We start from the raw sequence: 20,912 nt of genomic DNA, 5'->3' as shown, positions 1-20,912 counted from the left end.
TGGTGTTCTAATGTCATTACATCAAGCCCTTAGTCCGCTGTTCCTATGCTCCAGTGGTAGGATTTTTGCCCCAAATTATTCTTAATTACACAAGCTGGCGTAATCGTCTAAATTAATTAATTTCAGATCACAAGAGTAATGTGTAACTACTGAAATTACTCCGGCTACTCTGTCCTAGTTAAAAGTTATCCCAGGACTAATTAAAATGTTATAATTTGAGCTCAAGCATTAATTCAGAACACTGACACTGCTTTCATTAAAATTAACTGTTGTGACATATGACATTGTATGAGTGGTTTGAAATCACATACAGTCGGTAGTTAACTTACCAGAACCAGTGTTTTCCCATCAGGGACTTTCACAGTCACAGAAAGCTCCGGGGTTGTTACGTCGAGGGCAATACGGTGCTCTGCAATCACCTGGTCCCGACATCCAAACACATGAGGACAAAACGAAGCATTGAAGGAACCTGCAGGTATTGTAAAGCCATATTTATGGGACATCTTAAAGAAAGGTGAGAGAAACCTACAGGAACTGTAAAGCTACACTGATGAGACTGTTCATTGAAAGGTGAAAGAAACCTGAAGGCGCCATAAAGATACACTTATGAGCCAGCTTATAAAAAAATAGATTAAAAGTGCGAGACAGAAAGCTCTAAAGGGACAGAGAAAAAAAGGAGAGAGGAAGGAAAAAATTGAGAAAGAGAGAAAGATAACAAACTAGAGAGAGAACGAATTAGAATGGGTGGATGAACAGACAGAGTGGGATGGAGAGATAAAGAGAGATATATGGGAAGATATCAAATAAGACAGAGTGTAGGGACTGAAAGCAAAACAATTGCAATATTGGGAAAAAACGTGTTGAAATGTTACCTGTCCTAGAGAAGCTGGCCTCGAGAGGAGCTTGTATAACAATATGCTTATTTTAGTAAACGTACTTACAGCCCAGACACGTGTATTTACGAAAAGTGCATTTATTACATAAACCACACTAAAAGATGCTTAATGAAAATGGTACAAAATCAGTGTTGCTTGTTTAAGAGTCATTGAGACCACAGATGCATGGACGTTTTTAAGACATGATAAAAAACATGTGGGTAAGATAAGTGGTATATAAAATGTAACGAAGCATAAGAGTGGTCAGGACACCTAAGAGTGCTTGCTGGTCAATTTCTTTACAGGCTAAGCAAAAGGAGTGCTTGGACCAGTTTGTAAGTTATTTTCAGACTTTGAGTATGATTTCAAGACAGGATAGCTAAGGATCTGAGAATGTGCCACAAAAAACAAAGGGGCATATTACCAAGCAATAGCGATTATTATCGCTATTGCTTGGTTAGAGACAAAAATTTATCGCCGACCTGCAGCGATTTTTATCCCAGATAAACCTTGGTATTACCAAGGTTTATCCCAAATGCGATAAAAATTGGCCGCAATGCATGAATATCGCTGAAAAGTCAGCGATATTCATGCATTACCGAACTAATGCTCTTAGCCATGTTATCCACCTCCCATTGGATAACATGGCTAAGAACTGCTCAGGGCAGGTGTTAGCTTTTGGAGATATTCGCGCTTATATTGTGAAGGGACTATTACCCTATAAATATTTCCCTGGTTCCCTTTGACTCTTTTATACACTCACGCCTTTCACCACCCTATCTTTGCACCCCTTCACATGCACTCATTTAACGGCGTCTACGGATCAAAAGATCTCCGCTAAAGAGCCCACAGGCCTGACAAGCATTGCAGCGCCGGCTTGATGAGGAGCACCCTATGATGAAGCATGACACCTTTTGGGATGTGTGAGGGCACTATGATTTGACCACTCAGAACTCCCCCGATTCTCTTGGTCAGACTACTGATTCTATTCTGATTAGGGTTTCTTTTACCTTTCAAGAGGAACTACTCCATTGGTATGTTTTATCTACATAAACAGAGATGTAGGAACAGAAACGGTGCAAGTATTAGGAAGTGTATTTAGCCAGGTTCCAATGTGACGCAGTTTGCTGGCTAGGAATGACACACAACGAAACTATAAAGGACATGCAATAAAGCAGGAACTTTATTGTAAGGCATTAACGCCCAAGACCTAGCCCCCTGCTCCCGCCCCTCCACCCCCCCCCCCCCCCAGCTGTGCAAGCATTTCACGGGCACTCATGCCTTTCCTTCTTCCCCTTCGATAATGTACACTAAGACCTTTGTGATGTTAGAACGGTCGTAGCTTTTTCACATCATATGTTGGAACACGCTTGGTATGATGGCATTGGTCATCAACATTCTCATTTCTAGCTTCTCTTGGATTACAAAGCAAAGCATCTTCGTAACAGGTTATATACAGTGTACATCCTACTTGTGTCCATACCCTTCTTTCCGATTGGGCCCTTTAACCCAAACACTCTTGGTCACTCGCTGGCTTTTCCCTTGGCATGGTCTTGCGCCCTGATACTGCCATGCCCTGTGTTTTCTGCGCGCGGGGGGAGAGGGGTGTTAGCGGCCCTCCCTCTAGGGTCGGCTGCGCCTCCCAGTCAGCGGTACATTTCAATGGTACTCTTCAGAGTGTCATCCATACCAATGCGTAGGACAGACAGTTGATGCATTTTCCAAGGAGTTTGGTGTTTCCAGAGCCAGATGGCCTTGTGCCACGGACTTATTTATGTTTTTACCTCCAACGAAATTCACAGTCACATAACCTCGAAGATAAGATTAGCCCCAGTGTATGGACACAATTATTCAGTACAGTATAATAAATGACTCATAAGCACGTCATACTTTTCAACCGGCTATTTATCACAAATTAGATTACACGGCTCTACACATTGTGAGCAGTGATTTTCAGCATTTGCTGTCTGGATGAAACTTTTGAGGCTCTTATCCGCACTCGTGATCATAATTAGCACAGCCCTTCCTTTAATAACTAATCAGCCCCAGCACTAGGAAATAAGGGACAGTAAAGGGTGTACCAGGGAGGTAGAAGAGAAAAGATAAATGGAAAATGGTAGAAGAAGTTGATTGTTTTGTTTCAAATCTATTTTATTTTCAGACAGAAACACAATTACCAAGTCCGACTGTACTACAACCCTATGCAGGGCCGCGTCAGAAAAGGCGTCATCCACTGAGGGCAAGTTGTAACACAGCGTTTAGTCTACAACCCTCAAGGGGCCGGCCGTGTGAAAGGATATTTAGAGGCTAGGCTATAGGGCCGAACCTATATGAAGACCCCATGGGAGCCACAGCTGTATCAGACAGGTAACTTGCCTTGAGAAATACAGGCAGATCTAAACAGAGAAGTGAACCAATAGGATATGGAAAGAAAAAAGAGACAGTAGGACAAACCAGAAGACAGAAGAGGGATGTGTACGGGTAGGGGAAATATGTATATCATCACATACGCTAGCAGGGATCCAATTTAGGGGGCACCGAAAGCCAGCAGGTAGGTTCTTAATGCGCTTATGGGAGCAATCCGCCAGGGTCAGACGGAACAATCGCATCTTCCAAGAGGCGCAGCATCCTGAGTCTGGTGGGCATATAGCGCGCACGCTCAACCTTGCATAGATATGTAATCAGAGGCTGCCAAACAGCCTTAAAGCGGGAATCGCTTGCCTGTAGCCGCGCTGTGAAGAGCTCCATTGCTATAACATGCCATAGACGCAGAAACCAAGCGGCAACTGGGGGAGCTTCAGTCTGTTTCCAATATAAGGCTATGAGCTGCTTAGCAGCCGCAAGCATGTGGAGCGCCAGGATCCAGTCACTCCGAGTGAGTGCTTTCAGACCGGCGGGTTTAATGCCCAATAGAAATGTGTTTGTGGCCTCAGGCAGAGGGAATACCAACACCCCCCTGATGTGGCTGAGGACCTCCTTCCAGAATATGTGCAGCCCTGAGCACGCCTACCACACATGTATGAAGTCCCCAGATGCAGTCATACACCTCCAGCTCAAGGGAGAAGTCGCAGGAAACATCCCATGCAGCCGCAGTGGGGTATAATACCATTGGGTCATTATTTTATTTGCATTCTCCCGCTGCGGAATACTGCAATAGATTTTGGGGATGTCTTGCCACAGCCGGCTCCACTGCGTAGGCGTGATGCCCGATGCAGATGTCGATTGCCATTGCCTTTGATAAGGATGAGTGGGCACTACCAGAGGGTGCTGCAGGATCTGATATATCTGGGAGATCAGTCCCTTGGATTCATCAAAGGAGCGAACCAGCTTTTCGAAGAGGGTGAAGGCGCGGTTGGCTGCCTGTCGCATCTCGGACCCAGAGCCCCAATGCCTCACCTGCGCGTATGGCAGGCTTGCCTCCGGAGGGACACGGAACTCCTCCCTACATTGTGCAAAGGTCTTAAGCACTCCCCCCTCATATAAGTCACATACCGCCCTACAACCCCCCTTTGCCCATTCAGCAAAGGCGTGTGTACGGTGAGCCGGTGGGAATAGCGGATTTCCTTCCAGAGGGGTGTGAGGAGAAGGAAACGTTGTGAGGATTCTGTGTTCCGCCACCTTTTTCCATACATCCAGCACCGTTTTGGTGGGTATCGCCATATATGCGCGCCTCTCGGTGCAGCCATGTAAGGTCCCATATGGTGCGCCCCGTCACCACCCGATCCATATGCAACCACACCTTCTCACTTTCCGTCGTTGTCCATTCCACCACAAAACGGAGGTGCGAGGCCCAGTAGTAATCCACTAGGTTGGGACAGGCCAGACCCCCCTATCAGTGGTGACATAAGAAGCTTCCGTGAGAAGCGTGGTCGGCGCCCGCCCCAGATAAAGGCCGCTAGGTCACGTTGGAGACCTTGTATAAGACGCAAGGGAATAGGCATGGGGCGACATTGAAATAGATATAACATTTTAGGGAGGATCGACATCTTAATGACATTGAGCCTACCCAGAGAGGGAGTCAGCTGAAGGCCAAGGAAGCAAATGGAATTGGAGGCCCATTGATACGGCGCAAGCTCCTGAAGCACAGGAATCTCCTCCTTCGGGATCATGAGATTCAGGGCCCAAGATTTGTCGTGATTAATTTTAAGGCCAGAGGCCCGCTCAAAGAGCCTCAATAAGGAGTGGAGGGCTGGACGGTGAGGAGAAGGTCATCAGCAAAAAGCGCCACCTTATTTTCGCGTCCTCCAAGACGGATACCATGGATGTCAGGCGCCTGCCGTATCAGTTCCGTTAGGGGTTCAACTACCAGGGCAAACAACAAGGGTGACAGGGGACACCCCTGCCGGGTACCCCTATAAATGGAAAAGGGTGCAGTGAGATGTCCATTTACCCTAATCCTGGCCTGCGGGGCGAGATACGGCGCCATGACCCTGGCGATCATGTTCAGGCCAAGCCCTATCTTATGTGAAACCGCTCGCAGGAAACCCCATCTACCCGGTCAAACGCCTTCTCCGCATCGAGCGACAGGAGGCAGGCCGTTATACTCCAGTGATGTGCCTTCCCCACCAGGTGTGCGATTCTACGCACGTTATCTGCCCCCTGCCGATTGCGGATGAAGCCTACCTGATCCGGGTCCACCAGCCACGGCATGTGGGGATCCCGGCGCTTTGCCAGAAACTTAGTATAGATTTTGAGGTCAGTGTTTAGCAGCACTATGGGGTGGTAGGATGCAGAGTGGGATAGGTCCTCTTCCGGTTTGGGTATAAGAGCTATCTCCGCCATACCCATATCAGACGATGGCCCATCCGCCTCCATGAAAGACTAGTACAGATGCAACAAATGCGGTCTGAGCTGCGTTTGAAACATGCGGTAGAACGACAGAGGTAGGCCATCCGGGCCGGGCATCTTCCCAAGAGAGAGGTCCCTCATGGCCTCCGTTATCTCTTCCTCAGTGATAGAGACCTCCAGGAAAGCGACTCAAGACATACGCCACCAGGTCCGAGGACGGTGGTTCGGCCTTGTACTGTGCAGTGTAAAAAGCCCGGAACGCCTCGCACTTATCCTTTTCCGAGGTGACCCTCGCCCCGTCCAACAGCTGAATGTTCGCAACATGGTTCTTGGCTGTCCGCACCCTTAGACGCCGCGCCAATAGCCCACCCACCTTGTCTCCCCCCTCAAAGTACCGCTGCTTCAGCGCCAACAATGCCTTTTCAGCCCTGTTCGTGCGCAGGATTCTCAGCTGACCCCGTAGATTAGCAAGCCGCTGCCGTGACGCCAGTGAGGAGTTATCTTGGTCCCGTTTTTCAGCTGCTTTGATATCTTCCTTAAGACTAGTTTCAAGGATCCGAGCCTCACGCGCTCGCGCAATCACCTGGGAGGTAATGTGACCGCAAATCGAGCCTTGAAGGCATCCCACACCACCGGAAAGGGTGTCTCCGGGAGGTCGTTGAGAGCCAATGGCAGTCCGCAGACTGTCAACGTCGTCCAGATCCCAAAGAATATTTGCGGCAGACGCCACCGCGCTTCACGGGTGGGGCAAGCGGCCGGGTTCTGCAGGAGCAGCTCGACATGCGCGTGATCCGAGAGCGAGATGTCAGACATAGAGGTCCCCAACATGTCCCATATCAGAGTGTGGGAGACAAGTAGATAATCTATACGGGAATATGAGCGATGTACAGGGGAGTAGTACGAGTAGTCCCACAGCTCCGGAGAATGGTACCTCCACACGTCCAGCAAGCCCAGGTCCGCGATCCGATTGTGCAGAGCTAGCGACATAGTCCCCACCCCGCTAAAGGAAGACACACTACTATCTTTATTAGGGTCTCATACTATATTAAATTCTCCCACCAATATAACCGAGGAGTCGCCCTGCGGCACATGGTCCCTTAAAAGAGTCAGGAGGTATCTGTCTTGCATCTGGTTGGGCGCGTATACATTACACAATGTAAATTTGCGTTGCCCAGCCTCCACTGAGACCCTAAGGAAGCACCCGTCCCCACTCCTGAAGGGTCTAGCCCCCCCCCGCCTGAAGCCACTTCTACACAGTGTTGCCACACCTGCAGTTTTGGTATCCACTGCAGCGCAGAATTGAAGGGGGTATCTAGGGTGTGCCATGCGACGCTCATCAGCTTGCACGAGGTGAGTATCCTGGAGAAATATGATGTCAGGACTGTGCCGAAGCAGGTAGTGCCATGTCTGTCTCCGTTTATTGGGGAAGTTTAGGCCCTTGACGTTAAGCGTCAAGATTTTCAATGGGAGGGGTAAATCCCCAGTCATGGTGGATCCCAGACCAACTCACGCAGCAACCCCCCAGCACGCCTCGAGGGGAACATGCAGATGATAAGGGCCCCCTCCATCCCTCTGTGCACAGCACATCGCAGCCGCATAGCCCCCCACCCGACACATCCACAGGACAGAATAGGACAGAAAGATGAGGCCAGAGAGAGACAAGGGAATAAGAGCAGAAGAGGAGAATCCACAAGCCGCCAACAGGGCCATACAATCCTGTTCCAGGCTCGGGACATCCTACACCCTAGGGCTAGATAATCCCTGAGATGTCACTCCCACTAGGACAGCCAGAAAGAGGGGTAGCGCCCTGCAACCAACTAAACCATTACTGGAGCCCCGCCCCCCCCAACAATGCAAAAGAGTGGCCCATAGGATGACTGGGGAAGAGCTCTCATACCCCCCTGAGAGAAAAGGGAGACTACCTCCAACCCACATGGTGGACCTGATGCATCCACAAAGAAGTCAATCACGGAGTCTTCGGTTGTTGCGTAGGTCCAGCCGCATCACCCTCCAGGGATCCGATATGCTCTATGATGTCCTGCTTCGCCTGTGACGCTGTCTGTTCATCTATGGGCGAGGACCTGTGGCGATGTCGCACCATGGACCAGTCCGGCTGTGCAGGAATCCTCGTCGCGATGTGGGGTCTCGGGGGGCTGGTCGGCGGCGAGGACGGCATTCGGAGCAGCTGGCCGCTTCCCTGTATGAGCGCACCACCCTGCGCTTGGTCTCCCATGTAAAGATGAGCGTAAACGGATGTCCCCATTGGTAGGGGATTTCCAGACTTCGCAGTTTTTCGGTGATGGGTTTGAAAGCTCGCCGTCTCCGCAGCGTGTTGGCCGCCAAATCCTGGAAGATCTGAATCCGGTGACCGTCATATGTGAGGTCTGGCTTGGCACGCGCCGCCTTAAGTATGGCTTCCTTCTCTACAAAGAAGTGAACTCTGGTGAGGATGTCCGGCAGGACCCCCGGGCGCCCAGCCGGGCCCGACACCTGATGAGCCTGATCCAGAGTTGGCGGCGAGGCATCCTCATCCCCCCGGATCTTGTGCAAGAGCCGCGCCACATAGGTGAGGGCGTCTTTCCCCTTCGCTCCAATTGGAACCTCCCGGATGCGGAGGTTGTTTCTACGGCTCCGATTTTCCCAGTCTTCTTGTTTTACTTGTAGTTGGATGTTCTGTTCTTCAAGGATGGCCAGGCGCTGCCATATCTGCTCCTGCTCTTCCGTGCGAGTGTCCACGGTCCTCCTGAGGTTATCAACTCGGTCTCCCAGATCCGTCACCTCCTTCCTCAGTTCTTTGACGCAAGAGTGCACTTCAGTGCGCAGGGAGCCTATCTCCATCTTCAGGTCTGCCATAAAAGAGGTCATGAATGCCTGCGTGACCGGTAGCGAGTCTCCCCCTGGTGTCGGGTCAGAGTCGGTCGGGGTCTTTGTAGCCGCCTTGCCCCATATAGCTGCCACAGAGGTATCTATGGGGATTGCACCCGATGCGCCCTTGACACCCTTAGAGCGCGTCATCCCTGGGCACGATGTACTCTGCAGCAGGGCCGCCTCCCCGGACACCACCAGCCCACCACAGTACCCACCAGAGAAGACAGCAGCGCTAGGAGGCCAAAGACACTATCCACGGAGGCCCCAAGCCGGCCAAGGCCTCACCAGGTAGAAGCGGCGCATGCGGGGCCCCCAGCACCTCCGGTAGACCTCGGACGAGAGTCCTCAATACAAAGTCGTTGTTGTGTGGGGAACCAATGCGTCAGGTCACCCCCACAGCAAAGGAAGGAGCAGAAGATGGGACTGTAGGCAGGACCAGGCCCCCCTATTCCATCCCCGGCCCACTCAGGAGTCTCCCGCCCAGGGCTGCACCGACAGCTCCAAGGCCTCAACGTTAGTGTGCCAGGCGTCCCACTGCACACCGCCAACAGGAGGGCCACAGATACACCGCCCTCAAGGGGACCACCGCAACACCAGGATCCGCTCTGCTCTCAGCGCAGCGCCAGGCCCGGGGGTGTCCAGCACAACCAGCGTGTCCCCAGGTGTGCAGTTTCTCCGACGCTATGCAGAGTGAGCCCAGTGCCACAGCTGCCGCCTCCCCCAGCTGCAGTCGGGCCAGTCACTGACCCCAGCCCAAAGTCAGGCCACCCAAAGCAAGCACCGGGCCTCCCAACATAGGACCTGCTCACAGTGTTCATCCACCCCCGGCTGTACCGGCATCTAGACATGCCACCCAATGGGGATGATAGCCCCTGCGTCAAAGTCACAAGCCGTCCCGGTATGCTGCAGAACCAGACAGGCAGGGGCCCCTCACACTCCGATAAGGCCCCCCCACAACAACAGCCAGGAAGATTCTCAAAATGGCGGGCGGGTGCCAAGAACAGTGCCGGTGATCTCAGAGCGGGGAAGAGTCTTTGCGGGGCCCAAGCTCCCCACTCACCGCCAACCAAGGGGGATGACAGCCCCTGCTTCAGCGTCTCAATCAGCCCCCGTGTGCTGCAGACCCAGGCCGGGGCCCCTCACACTCCGCTCAGGCCCCCTCCACTCCAGCAGCAAGGCAGGTTCTTAAGATGGCAGGTGGGCCCCACACAGCGCCGGTGCTCCCAGACTCAAAGCGGGGATTAGTCACTTAGGGGGCCCCAGCTCTCCACTCACCGCACCACACAAGGCGTGTCTGGGACTCTTCAGCCGACGCTCAACTCCGGCACTCCCACAGCTAGGCCTCCTCACCGCAGGGTGGCCGCGTCCACCCGAGCAAAATGGCGGGGAGCCTCTGCAGCCCAGGAGCCGAGGGAGGCAGGTCCGCTGATAGGCCGCCAAAGCTCCCCAGACCGTAGGCCAGGTCTCCCGTGGTCTCCCGTCTCCGACGCCATATCCCACACCTCCAGCAGATCGCTCTCCGGGGGTGACAGGGAACAGCCTAGCACCACGGCTGATCACCCCAGCGCCCGGCTCCAGCGCAGCTCCCTGGCAGCGTCAGCCAGGTACGCCGCCCGGGACAGCCAGTCCACGCCGCCTCCGCCTCTATTCGGGCAAGTCAGGGTCCGATTAGCATCCGCTCTGCCTGGACGACTCCTCCGTCCCGTTACCTCGTTGTCCCTCTCGCCAGCAGGGCCCAGGAGGCTCCAATCCACGCCAGACACCAAAGGGCCCCAGACTCACAAGATGGCGACCGGGCCGCATCAGGGACATCCAGTCGCCGCCAGGTAGTGCCGCTTCTTCTCTGTGTCGGGGTTCACTGGAGCCTAATGTATGTTCCCAGAAACGTCCACCTCACTGGGGGCTCGATCCGCACCCCCGGCAGTCGTTGGACCGCTTAAATAATGCTGATAATGTTGGTGGCAGGCCGGAGTTCCAGTTTCACATGTCTCACGCCATTGCCAGTCAGGCCACACCCCCAAGTTGATTGTTTTTATCTTCGTTCTATTTTACAGGAAACAAGGTTGTAAACCCTCCCCACGATGAGCTTGGTGTGAACCGGAAATACGTTGAGGGAACATGAGATTGAGGGTACGTTGAGGGAACATGGGATTGAGGGGAGTTAAAGATAGAACACAACGCAATGTAGAGAGAGACACGATCCGGGACACTGGGGGTGCACGAGCGACTTGAAGGCAGGGGCTCCGTGAGCAGTAAAGTCCATCCAGTTATGAATATTTCAAAAAGAAATAAGACGTTGAAGTTACATAAGAATAAGGGGTGCCATCATATTTCATCTCCATTCTGGCATACAGCTGTTTGTGCAGCCTTTGCATAGCAGCAGAACTGGACCCTGGATTTGAACATGATGGATGCATCTGAATATTTTATTGCCTCTGACCAAAGCCTTTAGAAAGGACAATGCATGTTAGTATGAAAACCCAGGCTAATTTGGCAGACAGTTTTTGAAAGCAGGGTGAACAATACACATTGGGAGAGGGATATAAAATATGTAAATGTTTTAAAATGTCTCCTAAGTCACTTTTGAAGACTTATTTTGAAATGTACAAAAGCAGCAATCACCTATATCCCTGTTCATTACATTGAAAAAATGTTGCATAGGGATGTTGTTTGCAGTTAGGAGTTTGCGTTTTATGCTGCCTCTAAGACATTTTTTGACAGTAGGCCAGTGCTTAATTTGAGCCACTTGTTACAGGTGGAGCCCACAACACTCCTTCTGGGAAACTCTGATACAGAGTAGGAGAGACAGGAAAAATGGAGGACGAGAGAGAAAGGAAAAGAGTGACAAAGGGAGAAAACATGGATGAAAAAGAACCTGAAAATGTGAGCTAAATGGGCAGGACATTTGTGGTGGATGAAAGAGGCATGAGGGGGAGTCATGACTAGACTGCCTTGGTATTCGGAGACCCGACATTTGGCAGCAGGCTTCTGAAAAAAACTTTGGGCCCTGGCACTTAATCATTTACAAGCTAGGCACTGCATTAGACTAGGTTTACAATTAATGTAAACTAGAGGTGAACAAAGTAATTTATTCTGCCTCAGAAATGGGAGAATTTTGCAGTTCACCAAGGAAATTTTTTTGGAACATCTTTGTAATTATCAGTTGAAAACATTTTTATTTTAACCAATCAAGTAATAAAAACTTCAAAAGATTTTTTTACTATTTGGTTGTGGCAGTAAAGAACGTAATATCACACAGCCGAAATATAAAAGTATGCCGATTGTGAGGAAATGGGGTCCATTATGGTGTTTTTGTGCAACCTCACCATGTAATACACTTACCAATACCATTAGGAACCTTTGGTTTCATCTGCCAAGCCCTCAGCACAATCCTAGGAAGCTGTGGCACTGAGAAGCAAGGCTTACAAAGAGGAACAAGTGTAAAGCATTTAAACAACACCAAAACAATTGAAGAAGAAATCAACACTCAAGAAATGTGTCACCAATTAATAAAAACAGACTTTATTTTTATAAGAATTTAGACACTGGAAAGAAACAGATCCACCGGAGGGTTCTGGAGATGTAGATTTTGCAAGCAATAATAAATTAAAGCAATTTCACTCAACTGCGAACAACAAGCGTCAACGAATTTGACACTTTGGTAAGTGTCAATGCGGTCGATTAGAAATACTTAGGGTGATCAACTCCAGCGGAGAGCTAGTCAGGGAGACCAGCAAGGTCCTCAGGAACAGTTACCTTCACAGAAGAAGCAGTCCTCCAACAGTTCCAGGTAATTTATCCACGTTGTGATGGATTCTTTTGGAGTGGTCCTAATGCAAGGAATGAAGGATGCTGAAGGTGCTCCAAGGATGCTGTGGATGCGATGCGGTAGACAGGGGTCTTTCTGCATGGATTACTTGGTCCACAAAGAGGACGAGATGGCCCTGGTTGCAGGGTCAAAGTCCCACAAGGTCATCTCTGGTCTGGCCGAAGTCCAGTCACCGCTGGACTAACAGTCACCAGGTGTCCCTGTCACAGGCCATTCCTTTATGGGTCAATAACTTGCCTTCTGAGGGCCCCAGCAACTCTCCTATAGCAATCCCAGGCTCAGCGAACCTGGGTGCAACACTAAGTCGGGTCTTGGGCCTTGGATCTACATGGAGGTGGTGGCAGCGACTTGAAGACTTTGGGCAGGCTTCTCCAGTTGTGTCCTTGTGCTGCGAACAGGAGGCCAGTTGGCTGTCCCTTGAAGCCTTTTAGCTTGACTGGTCTCTAAAGACTGCCTCTCCTTGAGCAGGACACAGCAGGGACAGACCAGTTGCAGCAGCGACAGTCTTTGACAATACATCCTCTCTTTACTGGTCCCTCTGTGCAGCAGGGCAGTCCTTCTCTCCTTCTTCTTCAAAGTCACTTGATATCTGAGGTCTGGGTGCCAGCGGTGCCTCCTTTATGCATGGAAAGTGCACTCAGGGTAGGATGGGGTTGGTAGCCAAAGGGCTACCAGTTTACCTCCCAACTGGTCCCCACATCCAGCGGAGTGTGGCAACTAGCTAGCCTGGGATGCACCATTCTGCCCACTCCCAAGAAGGTGAGACCCCTCTTGTGGTGTTCAGACCTCACAAGCCCACCCGTGGGTTGTGGCTACCCCAGGGCTACACGCCCCTGGGGAAACCGGTTTGGCAACTGGTTTCCCCTCCCTGCTCCCCTTGCTAGCCTGTCTACCTAAACAATAGGGCAGCCCTCCAGTTAGTGTTACACATCTTCCCTTCAAAGGCTGCTTCTCTTTGCAGTCTGCCTTTTCAGGCTAACACCCAAGTGGCTTACTGCAGGAGGGAGGTGACACTTCCTTTGCCTGCAGTCCCTCATTGTTCTCCTTCCTGAGCATCGTTGCCATGTCTCTTGAAGAAGGTGGAAAACTGCCTTGTGGAACAGGCTCCCAGTGTGCCCGGGTGGGCACATGAGTTTGTAAAGGCAACAAGTGGCAACTTTGCCAAAATTGCTCAATGAAACACGTTACATTAATTTCGACTTGAGCTACAAGTCAAGCTTATGTAATGAGTTATTTGATACCTTGGAGCTCCCACTTTGATCGCACCATTCAGGAGTTAGCACAGCTGAGAGCTCAGCATGTAACCCTGCAGTTACCAATTGTGCAAAGTCTTTTCTCAGTAATAACTGTAGTTATGTGTGTTTACTGCCAGGACATGCAAAGTACATGCCCTGCCAGTGTAATATGTCGCACCCTCCTTAGGACTCGGTAGGACTGCCAGAAGGGTGACCTGCACAAATGTACAGGGGAAGTACTGGCTTTGCCATTGCTTTCAACAGCAAAGTCAGGCTAGCAATGCTCAACTCCTGTACCAGCCTGCAGTGGAGAACTGGGGGATTCACTTTATTTGTGAGAACTCCAGGGTGGCACAACCAGTGCTGCAAGCCTTGGGGTACTCCTCTTGTTGTGAATGTATCTAGGACTCTAATTAGATATTCCTGATGTATGCCCTTGTGTGGGTATAATAAATCCTATCCCTATAAAGGCATAAGAATCATATCCATATTAAGTCATAGCCAATACAGTCCAAATACGGCAAGGCTACTTCCATAGACTCCTAGAAAGTACAACCCGTTCTTAAACAAACCAAGCCTCCACCCAGCTGATGCGAGTGCCGAAGGAAGCCGACCCTCCCTGCTGACGCACTGAGAGAGAGACGCTGTCTTTTCTCCTGCCGAGAAAATCCAGCTCCAGTGTTTCCCTGACACCCTTGCGGGTTTCTGGGAGATCGAGACCTGAGAGAGAGATATAAGACCTCCTTCATTCTAAAACCAAGGTACGGAGCTGATTAAATCCTTAGAGAATTCTTGATTCAGATTCTTGGCAAAACTAACTCAACTTAAACTACAGCTCACTTACTCCTTCCCACGTAGTAGGCGTAGGTTAGGTACACCGGGGTAGGCGTATTTTAGAAGCACCAGTTGAGTTTGTTTAGTCAACTTTTATCATTGTACGTAATTGTATATATTTTATCCGTTTTAAGTATCATATGGCTCAGAAACCATATAAATGCTTGTACAGTATTATTTCATAATACTCCTTTTACTGTACGCACTTTACTTTATGACAAGTATTGCAATTGTGGCAATTCATTTCTCTTGCATGAGAAAGAAGACTGCTCAATAAATAACCCTTTTATTGAAAACGCCTGTCTCTCTATTTCTCTGCATTTCTGGTGAAACGAAGCATACACGATTGACTGAGTAAAATAGCTATCTATTGTTTACGCGACTCTAGAGATATATTCCTTATTGCAAGGGGAACAAAGTTGTCATGTGATATGGTTGTCAAAAGCTAATCCCTTCTTGTGTATTCAGGAAAGCTAAACGCCTTCTTGTTTACTCGCTGGCACACACAATTAAGTCTAACATATTCAATAGAGACCTAGTCGACCTCAGTCCTACTCTAAGCTATCGTTTATGTTATTCCAATGCGCAGAGCCTATTGGGAATATAGGAACTACACTACACTCTAACTGATATGCTCTGGGTACCAGGGTACCATAAATTAAGGACTTACTGTTAAGTTAGCCAGTTGAATTTGGGTACCGCCAATTTGACATACACTTTAGGGTCAGGGCACTGGCGCTGAGGTCTGGTTTGGCAGACCTCATTGCACTCTCAAAGTCGAAAAACCAGCCGCATCAGTTGAAAAACCTGAGGGGGACCATACAAAAAGAGGCATTTCCTTACACCAATCATTCCCCAGTATCAAGCAGAATTACTTAAGCAGCGGTTTTATTTTTATGTAATTAAAAATATCATCAAAGGCATTTGTTAGCAAGAGATCACTTTCATTTATGCAGACCTGCCAACTTTAAAGTTACTTTTACTGTGTGAGGAAAAGGTGGGTCTTCTGAAGGGGAGGAGTCTGGGTTGAACAGCCTTAGGCCCAAGGAAAGCGTTACATTCCGATACCTACACAAATGCCTTTCTACTCAGGAAACTAAGTTCTGCAAAACAATATTGGTAGAAAAGACCTGGACAAAGGCAAAACTTGCAGAATTCCATGCATGAAATCCCCTTTGTGCATTTAAAGCCCCATTTCCTAATGAAAAACACGGAATAGGAGGCCTTTACCTCACCCTGGAATAATGGTATTTAATCAGATGCTGTAAATACATCACCCTTTTGCAAACTCTATGAATAAGGGTTTTACAATGGATTAAAGTTCTGAACCTGAGGTGGGGGTAATTTTAATCCCTGTACAAACATTCAGAGATCAGAATGAAGAGTACTGTGATCATTATCTCGGTCCTGAAGTGTTACCAGTGCATATTCAGATATATCAAATCTGGTGAAATGTATGCAAGGAAAAGGCAATTAGTAGTAATAAAATTAACTGTTTTTAGACCGTAGTGTATAAAAAATAATAAACACAGCGAGTCATAAAAATACTTAGAACAAATCAATCGGCAGGAATTCGTACATCTAAGCAAGGGTAGTCTTTAATAACCGACATAGGAACATGCAAAATAAAAAAAAACTCCATATTTAATTGGAGTGAAATCGCTTCATTACGATGATGGATTTCATACTTTAAAAATACTGGTTTTAAAATCGACCTTCTATTTCCTAAACAATGTAAACAGTCAATTGAAACATGCACACTAAAATCTGTAAAACCCAACCCACATTTACATTAACCATCCTCCCCCAATAAGCACTACATTTTTCCTTATTTAAAAACACCAGATTAAAAGCTACACAAAATTTCAATTACAGCAAGCTTAAATTAGGGTTGGATGCACACTTTTTCTACCAAGATTCCAACATACATGTTACAGATGACTTTGTTGATAAATAGTGTAAATCATTGATCTTAGTTTCCCTCTCACAAGCTTCTTTCACCTCCCTCTTTGAGAGTTGGAGTGGGTCTTCCAATTTGTAATCTACAATATGTCTTTTTTGTATTTACCAGCCTATCCCTCAGCTCTCTCGCCCATATGAAGTCACTAATACCTATTTCTTTGGCACAGGGCAAAGATATTTGTAACTTCTCCCCACACCAAAGTTTACTCCAAAATCTCAATGATAATTTCCCAGCCAGATAATCTCTAAGAAAATGAATCGGATTTGGTCAAGGCTCCCCTTGGACAAGTGGGTGGCCTCTTTAAATAAGTCTCCCCCCCTTTTTGTGCCGACCCTGTCAGAGCGAATGCGGCCTTCAATAAGTGGCTAGAGACCTCCCTTGATCTCACCCTACCTATAACTGAAGTCAGTCATCGCACCGGTTTGAATAAACTGCCCTGGTATTCTACGGACCTGAAAAATCTTAAACGTAGTTGCAAGAGGGCTGAAAGAAAGTGGAGAAGGAACTTTTCATGTGAGAATAAAAATGACTATAGACTGGTACTTAGGGAATGTAAGAAACAACTTAAAATTGCACAATCCATTTACTATGAAGGGAAAATTGCTGATGCCGCAAATTCCCCTAGGGAAACTTTTAAAATCTTTAAGTCCCTGGTCACTCCCCCTTGTTCCTCTAATGAGGTAAACGACCCTCAGAAACGCTGCGCTGAACTGGCCCATTTCTTCGCCTCGAATGTTGCTAACATATACTCAGCCTTCCCATCTTTTGACACTACCGAGATCACCGCCCCTCTTACTGTGCCTGCTCCCTCCATTACACTTGAGTCCTTCCCTGAGTTAGATCTACCCACGGTGGAAAGGCTCCTTAGGAATCTTAAATCCGGCTCCCCCTTAGACATCGCTCCACCATCGGTACTTAAACAGGCCTCTGCTATTGTTGCTCCTATTATGAAGGATGTTATCAACTCCTCCCTGGTGGCGGGTGTAGTGCCCCCTTCGTGGAAGCAGGCCAGAGTTAAGGCTCTTTTAAAAAAGCCTAGCCTTGACCCGGAAGACTGGTCTAACTATCGACCCATCTCTCTACTGCCAGGGATTAGTAAAATCACAGAGAAGCACGTTAACCATGCATTATCAACGTTTATTGAGAATGAGGGAGCCCTGCATGCTACTCAAAAAGGCTTTAGAACGAAACATGGAACAGAGACGGTTCTGGTCGCGGTGGTAGAGGAGACCAGAATAATTGTAGATGGAGGAGGCTGCGCGGCGGTGGTCCTGTTGGACCTCAGCGCAGCCTTCGACACGGTAAACCACACACTCCTAGTCCACCGTTTGCGGAAGGCTGGCATCACAGGGACCGCCCTTAAATGGCTCCAGTCCTTTCTTTCGAGGAGATCTTTCTCAGTTTTTGAAGATGAAGCAGCTTCCGAACAACTTCCACTGTGCTACGGCGTTCCCCAGGGATCCTCATTGAGGCCGACCTTATTTAACATCTACATGAGGCCCTTGGCTGATGTGGTTCTTCCCTGGGGAATCCAGCTGGTCACCTACGCCGATAATACACAGCTAGTTGTTTCCCTTGCTAGGGCGGATGCTGTGGATTCTGGGGCTAACAATCTGTCCCCGTGTCTCACCAAGGTCCTCGATTGGATGGATGCCTCCTTTTTAAAACTCAACGGCTCAAAAACCGAGATCATGATGTTGGGATACAAGGCCCCCATTAACCTTGACTCTTGGTGGCCGAGATGTTTGGGCCCCTCTCCTTCCCCCAAAAGTCAAATTAAGAGTTTGGGGGTTTGGCTTGATCCCACTCTGGGATTTCAAGTGCAGGCTCGTAAGGTCGCCTCGACTTGTTTTGGCCTTTTGAGGATCTTAAGGAAGGTGTTGATCCTTCTTCCGTTCGAGGCGAGACGGATTCTTGTCCAGTCCCTGATTCTTTCGCGGCTTGATTACGCAAATGCGGTTTATCTGGGTGCACATCTGGGCACTATTAAGATACTTCAGTCCGTCCAGAATTGTGCAGCCCGCATGCTCCTGGAGGTACCAAGACATGGCTCGGCGAAGGCTGCCGTCTGAGCTCTGCATTGGTTACCGGTGCAGGGAAGGATCCAGTTTAAAGCCTTGTGTATGGCCCACAAGGCAATGGCCAACAACGGTCCGGCCATCCTGCGCCCTCTTTTCAGCCATCATCAAGCGCCCAGAGCTTTAAGATCCAATTATCTTAATCTGCTCTCTGTTCCGAGGGTTAAGCGCTCTCGTACAGGGGGTCGACGGTTTGCAGTGCAGGCAGCAAAAAGTTGGAATCAACTGCCCGATTACCTACGTCATGAACCCAATCACCTACTGTTTAGAAAGCGGCTGAAGACCTTCCTGTTCTGCTGAGGGATGTTGGTTTGTTATGGGTCAAAAGCGCTGGGATGCCTCCGGGTAGCCAGCGCTATACAAATCCGTACTCATTCATAATGCTAGGCTGGTAACACTGCTTCCATTCTTACAGCCTGGCTCAAATTCCCCTGGGGTGAGCCTACAAGTGTTTTAAACATTCTCCTTTGCCTTTGTTAGTCTTGGCATCTTGTGGTTTCCCCTGACTTTTTGCCTCTACCTCCTGCATTTTTGACTGTGTGCTAGATTTCGGTTTTGCTGTCTTAGATGATTTGGGCACTTTGCCACTGCTGACCAGTGCTAAAGTGCGAGTGCTACCTGTGTAAATTGTAAGTATGATTGGTTATCCATGATTGGCATATTTGATTTACTGGTAAGTCCCTAGTAAAGGTTGGAAAAACATAATAATTAGGAACAGTTTTAACTGACGGACAAGACCTGACATCAGACAGCAATGACTATAGATAAACACCGTGCATGGTACAAAAATATATAGATTTTATTTTATTAAAGAAGTTTCTTTGTAGTTAAAATGCAAACATTTTTGTTTTGTTTTATGTACTCATCCGCCCCTGGGTCCCTATGTCACTCCCACTTCACCAATGTGTAGAGTCGGCCGTGACCCGGTCTCTTTAACACCTTTATTTTGGCCCCCAGGCTCCCTTGATATCATCTCATCGATGAGAGTACCCGACCCGCAACATTTAACATCTTAACCCTCGCAGGACCAACCCCATTTTCGTAGGATCATTTACACGGATAACTCGTCCGTCCAAAATCCACACCTTTACATAATATGGCGCATTAAGACAGGTAAATGCCCAGTTATATCTAGTCCCTCTTCAACACTGGTGTTGCTCATAACTCTACAATCTGGTATATCAACATCTTCATACATATCCCTTTATCTGTCATCCCCTGTTAGAATTTCAAGAAAGCCAACCCATTTTTTGGACCACTTTGACCTTTGTCTCCATGAGAAACTGTACTATCTACATCAAGGTACAATGCTGTCTTCCAAGTAACTCCTCCCTCCCTTCCTTTCCCCCTTTTTTTTCCCAAACCCCCCCCCCTTTTTACCCCCCCCTGCCATTTATCCTTCCCGCCCCACTTTCGCCCTCCCCCTTCCCCCTCCCCTCTCTCCCTCTCCCCTCTCTCCCCCCCTGGTTCTTACATCATGTGTCTCCCCAAGTAGCCTTTCAAATGTGTCTCAAACCTACCACTGCAGTGTCTGCGCACACAGTTATTAACTGCCATGACGACCTGGCAAGTGCACCCACTTGCCAGGTCCTAACCTTCCCTTATCTTACATGTAAGGCACCCCTGAAAGTAGGCCCAAGGAACCCCATGGGCAGAGTGCAGTGTATGTGGAAGGTAGGACAAGTCCTGGTGTATTTTACATGTCCTCGTTGTGAAATACTGTGTGTAATTCGTTTTTCACTATTGCACAAAGTAGCTCTCACATAGGATATCATTGTAGCTGCACTGTAACATTTTTACATGTGTAACTTTCAATCGAGAACAGTTAGAGATTTGGGGCCACATGTACGCCCCTTTCATTTAGCGCCTTGCAATTTGCGACACATTGCGAATCGTAAATTGCGAGGCGCTAAATGAAATGTACAACAGTGTGTTTACACTGTTTTGCAATTCCCAATGGGGTCGAAAATTGCGAGGCTCATTAATATTTATGAGCCTCTCGCAATTGGCAAGCCCATTGTGAATACCAGTCCTCCCAGGGATGGTGGCCTGCTGGGCTCAGCAGACCACCATGTCTGGGACTGCTTTTTAATAAAGCAGCTTTTTTAAGAAATGCAGCCCGTTTTCCTTAAAGGAACATGGGATGCATTTAAAAAAAAAAATGAACCTTTTCAGTTTCATTTTTTTAAGAGAAGGCAGTGGTCTCTGGGACCACTACCTGGTCTTAAAAACATTTTCCAACATACTTCCAAAGGAGAAGGTGTCCCCTGGGGACCCCATCCCCTATGCGAGTGGTTTACCACCTACTTGAAGTAGGTCGTAAACTGCAAGTGTATTGCGGCCGCAAACGCGGTTGTAAAACACTTGTACATAGCATGTTGACTCGCTATTAGGAAGGGATGCCCCTTCCTAATAGCAAGAGTCGGAAATGCTATTTTGCGA

At 48.7% G+C, this 20,912-nt stretch overlaps 1 protein-coding gene across 1 annotated transcript in view; it reads right to left on the bottom strand.

Moving 5' to 3' along the window:
* LAMA3 (laminin subunit alpha 3) overlaps nt 1-20,912 on the bottom strand; it is a 1,118,674-nt gene that overhangs the window by 387,404 nt on the left and 710,358 nt on the right. The window contains exon 33 of the mRNA XM_086917979.1: nt 330-469. Coding sequence (XP_086774105.1) covers nt 330-469 — 140 coding nt within the window. The remainder of the gene's footprint in view (nt 1-329; nt 470-20,912) is intronic.

The sequence above is a fragment of the Lissotriton vulgaris genome, chromosome 4_1 (genome assembly GCF_964263255.1).
Source record: "Lissotriton vulgaris chromosome 4_1, aLisVul1.2, whole genome shotgun sequence".
NCBI classification, from domain to species: domain Eukaryota; kingdom Metazoa; phylum Chordata; class Amphibia; order Caudata; family Salamandridae; genus Lissotriton; species Lissotriton vulgaris.
This window is presented reverse-complemented; position numbering and strand designations above follow the sequence as displayed.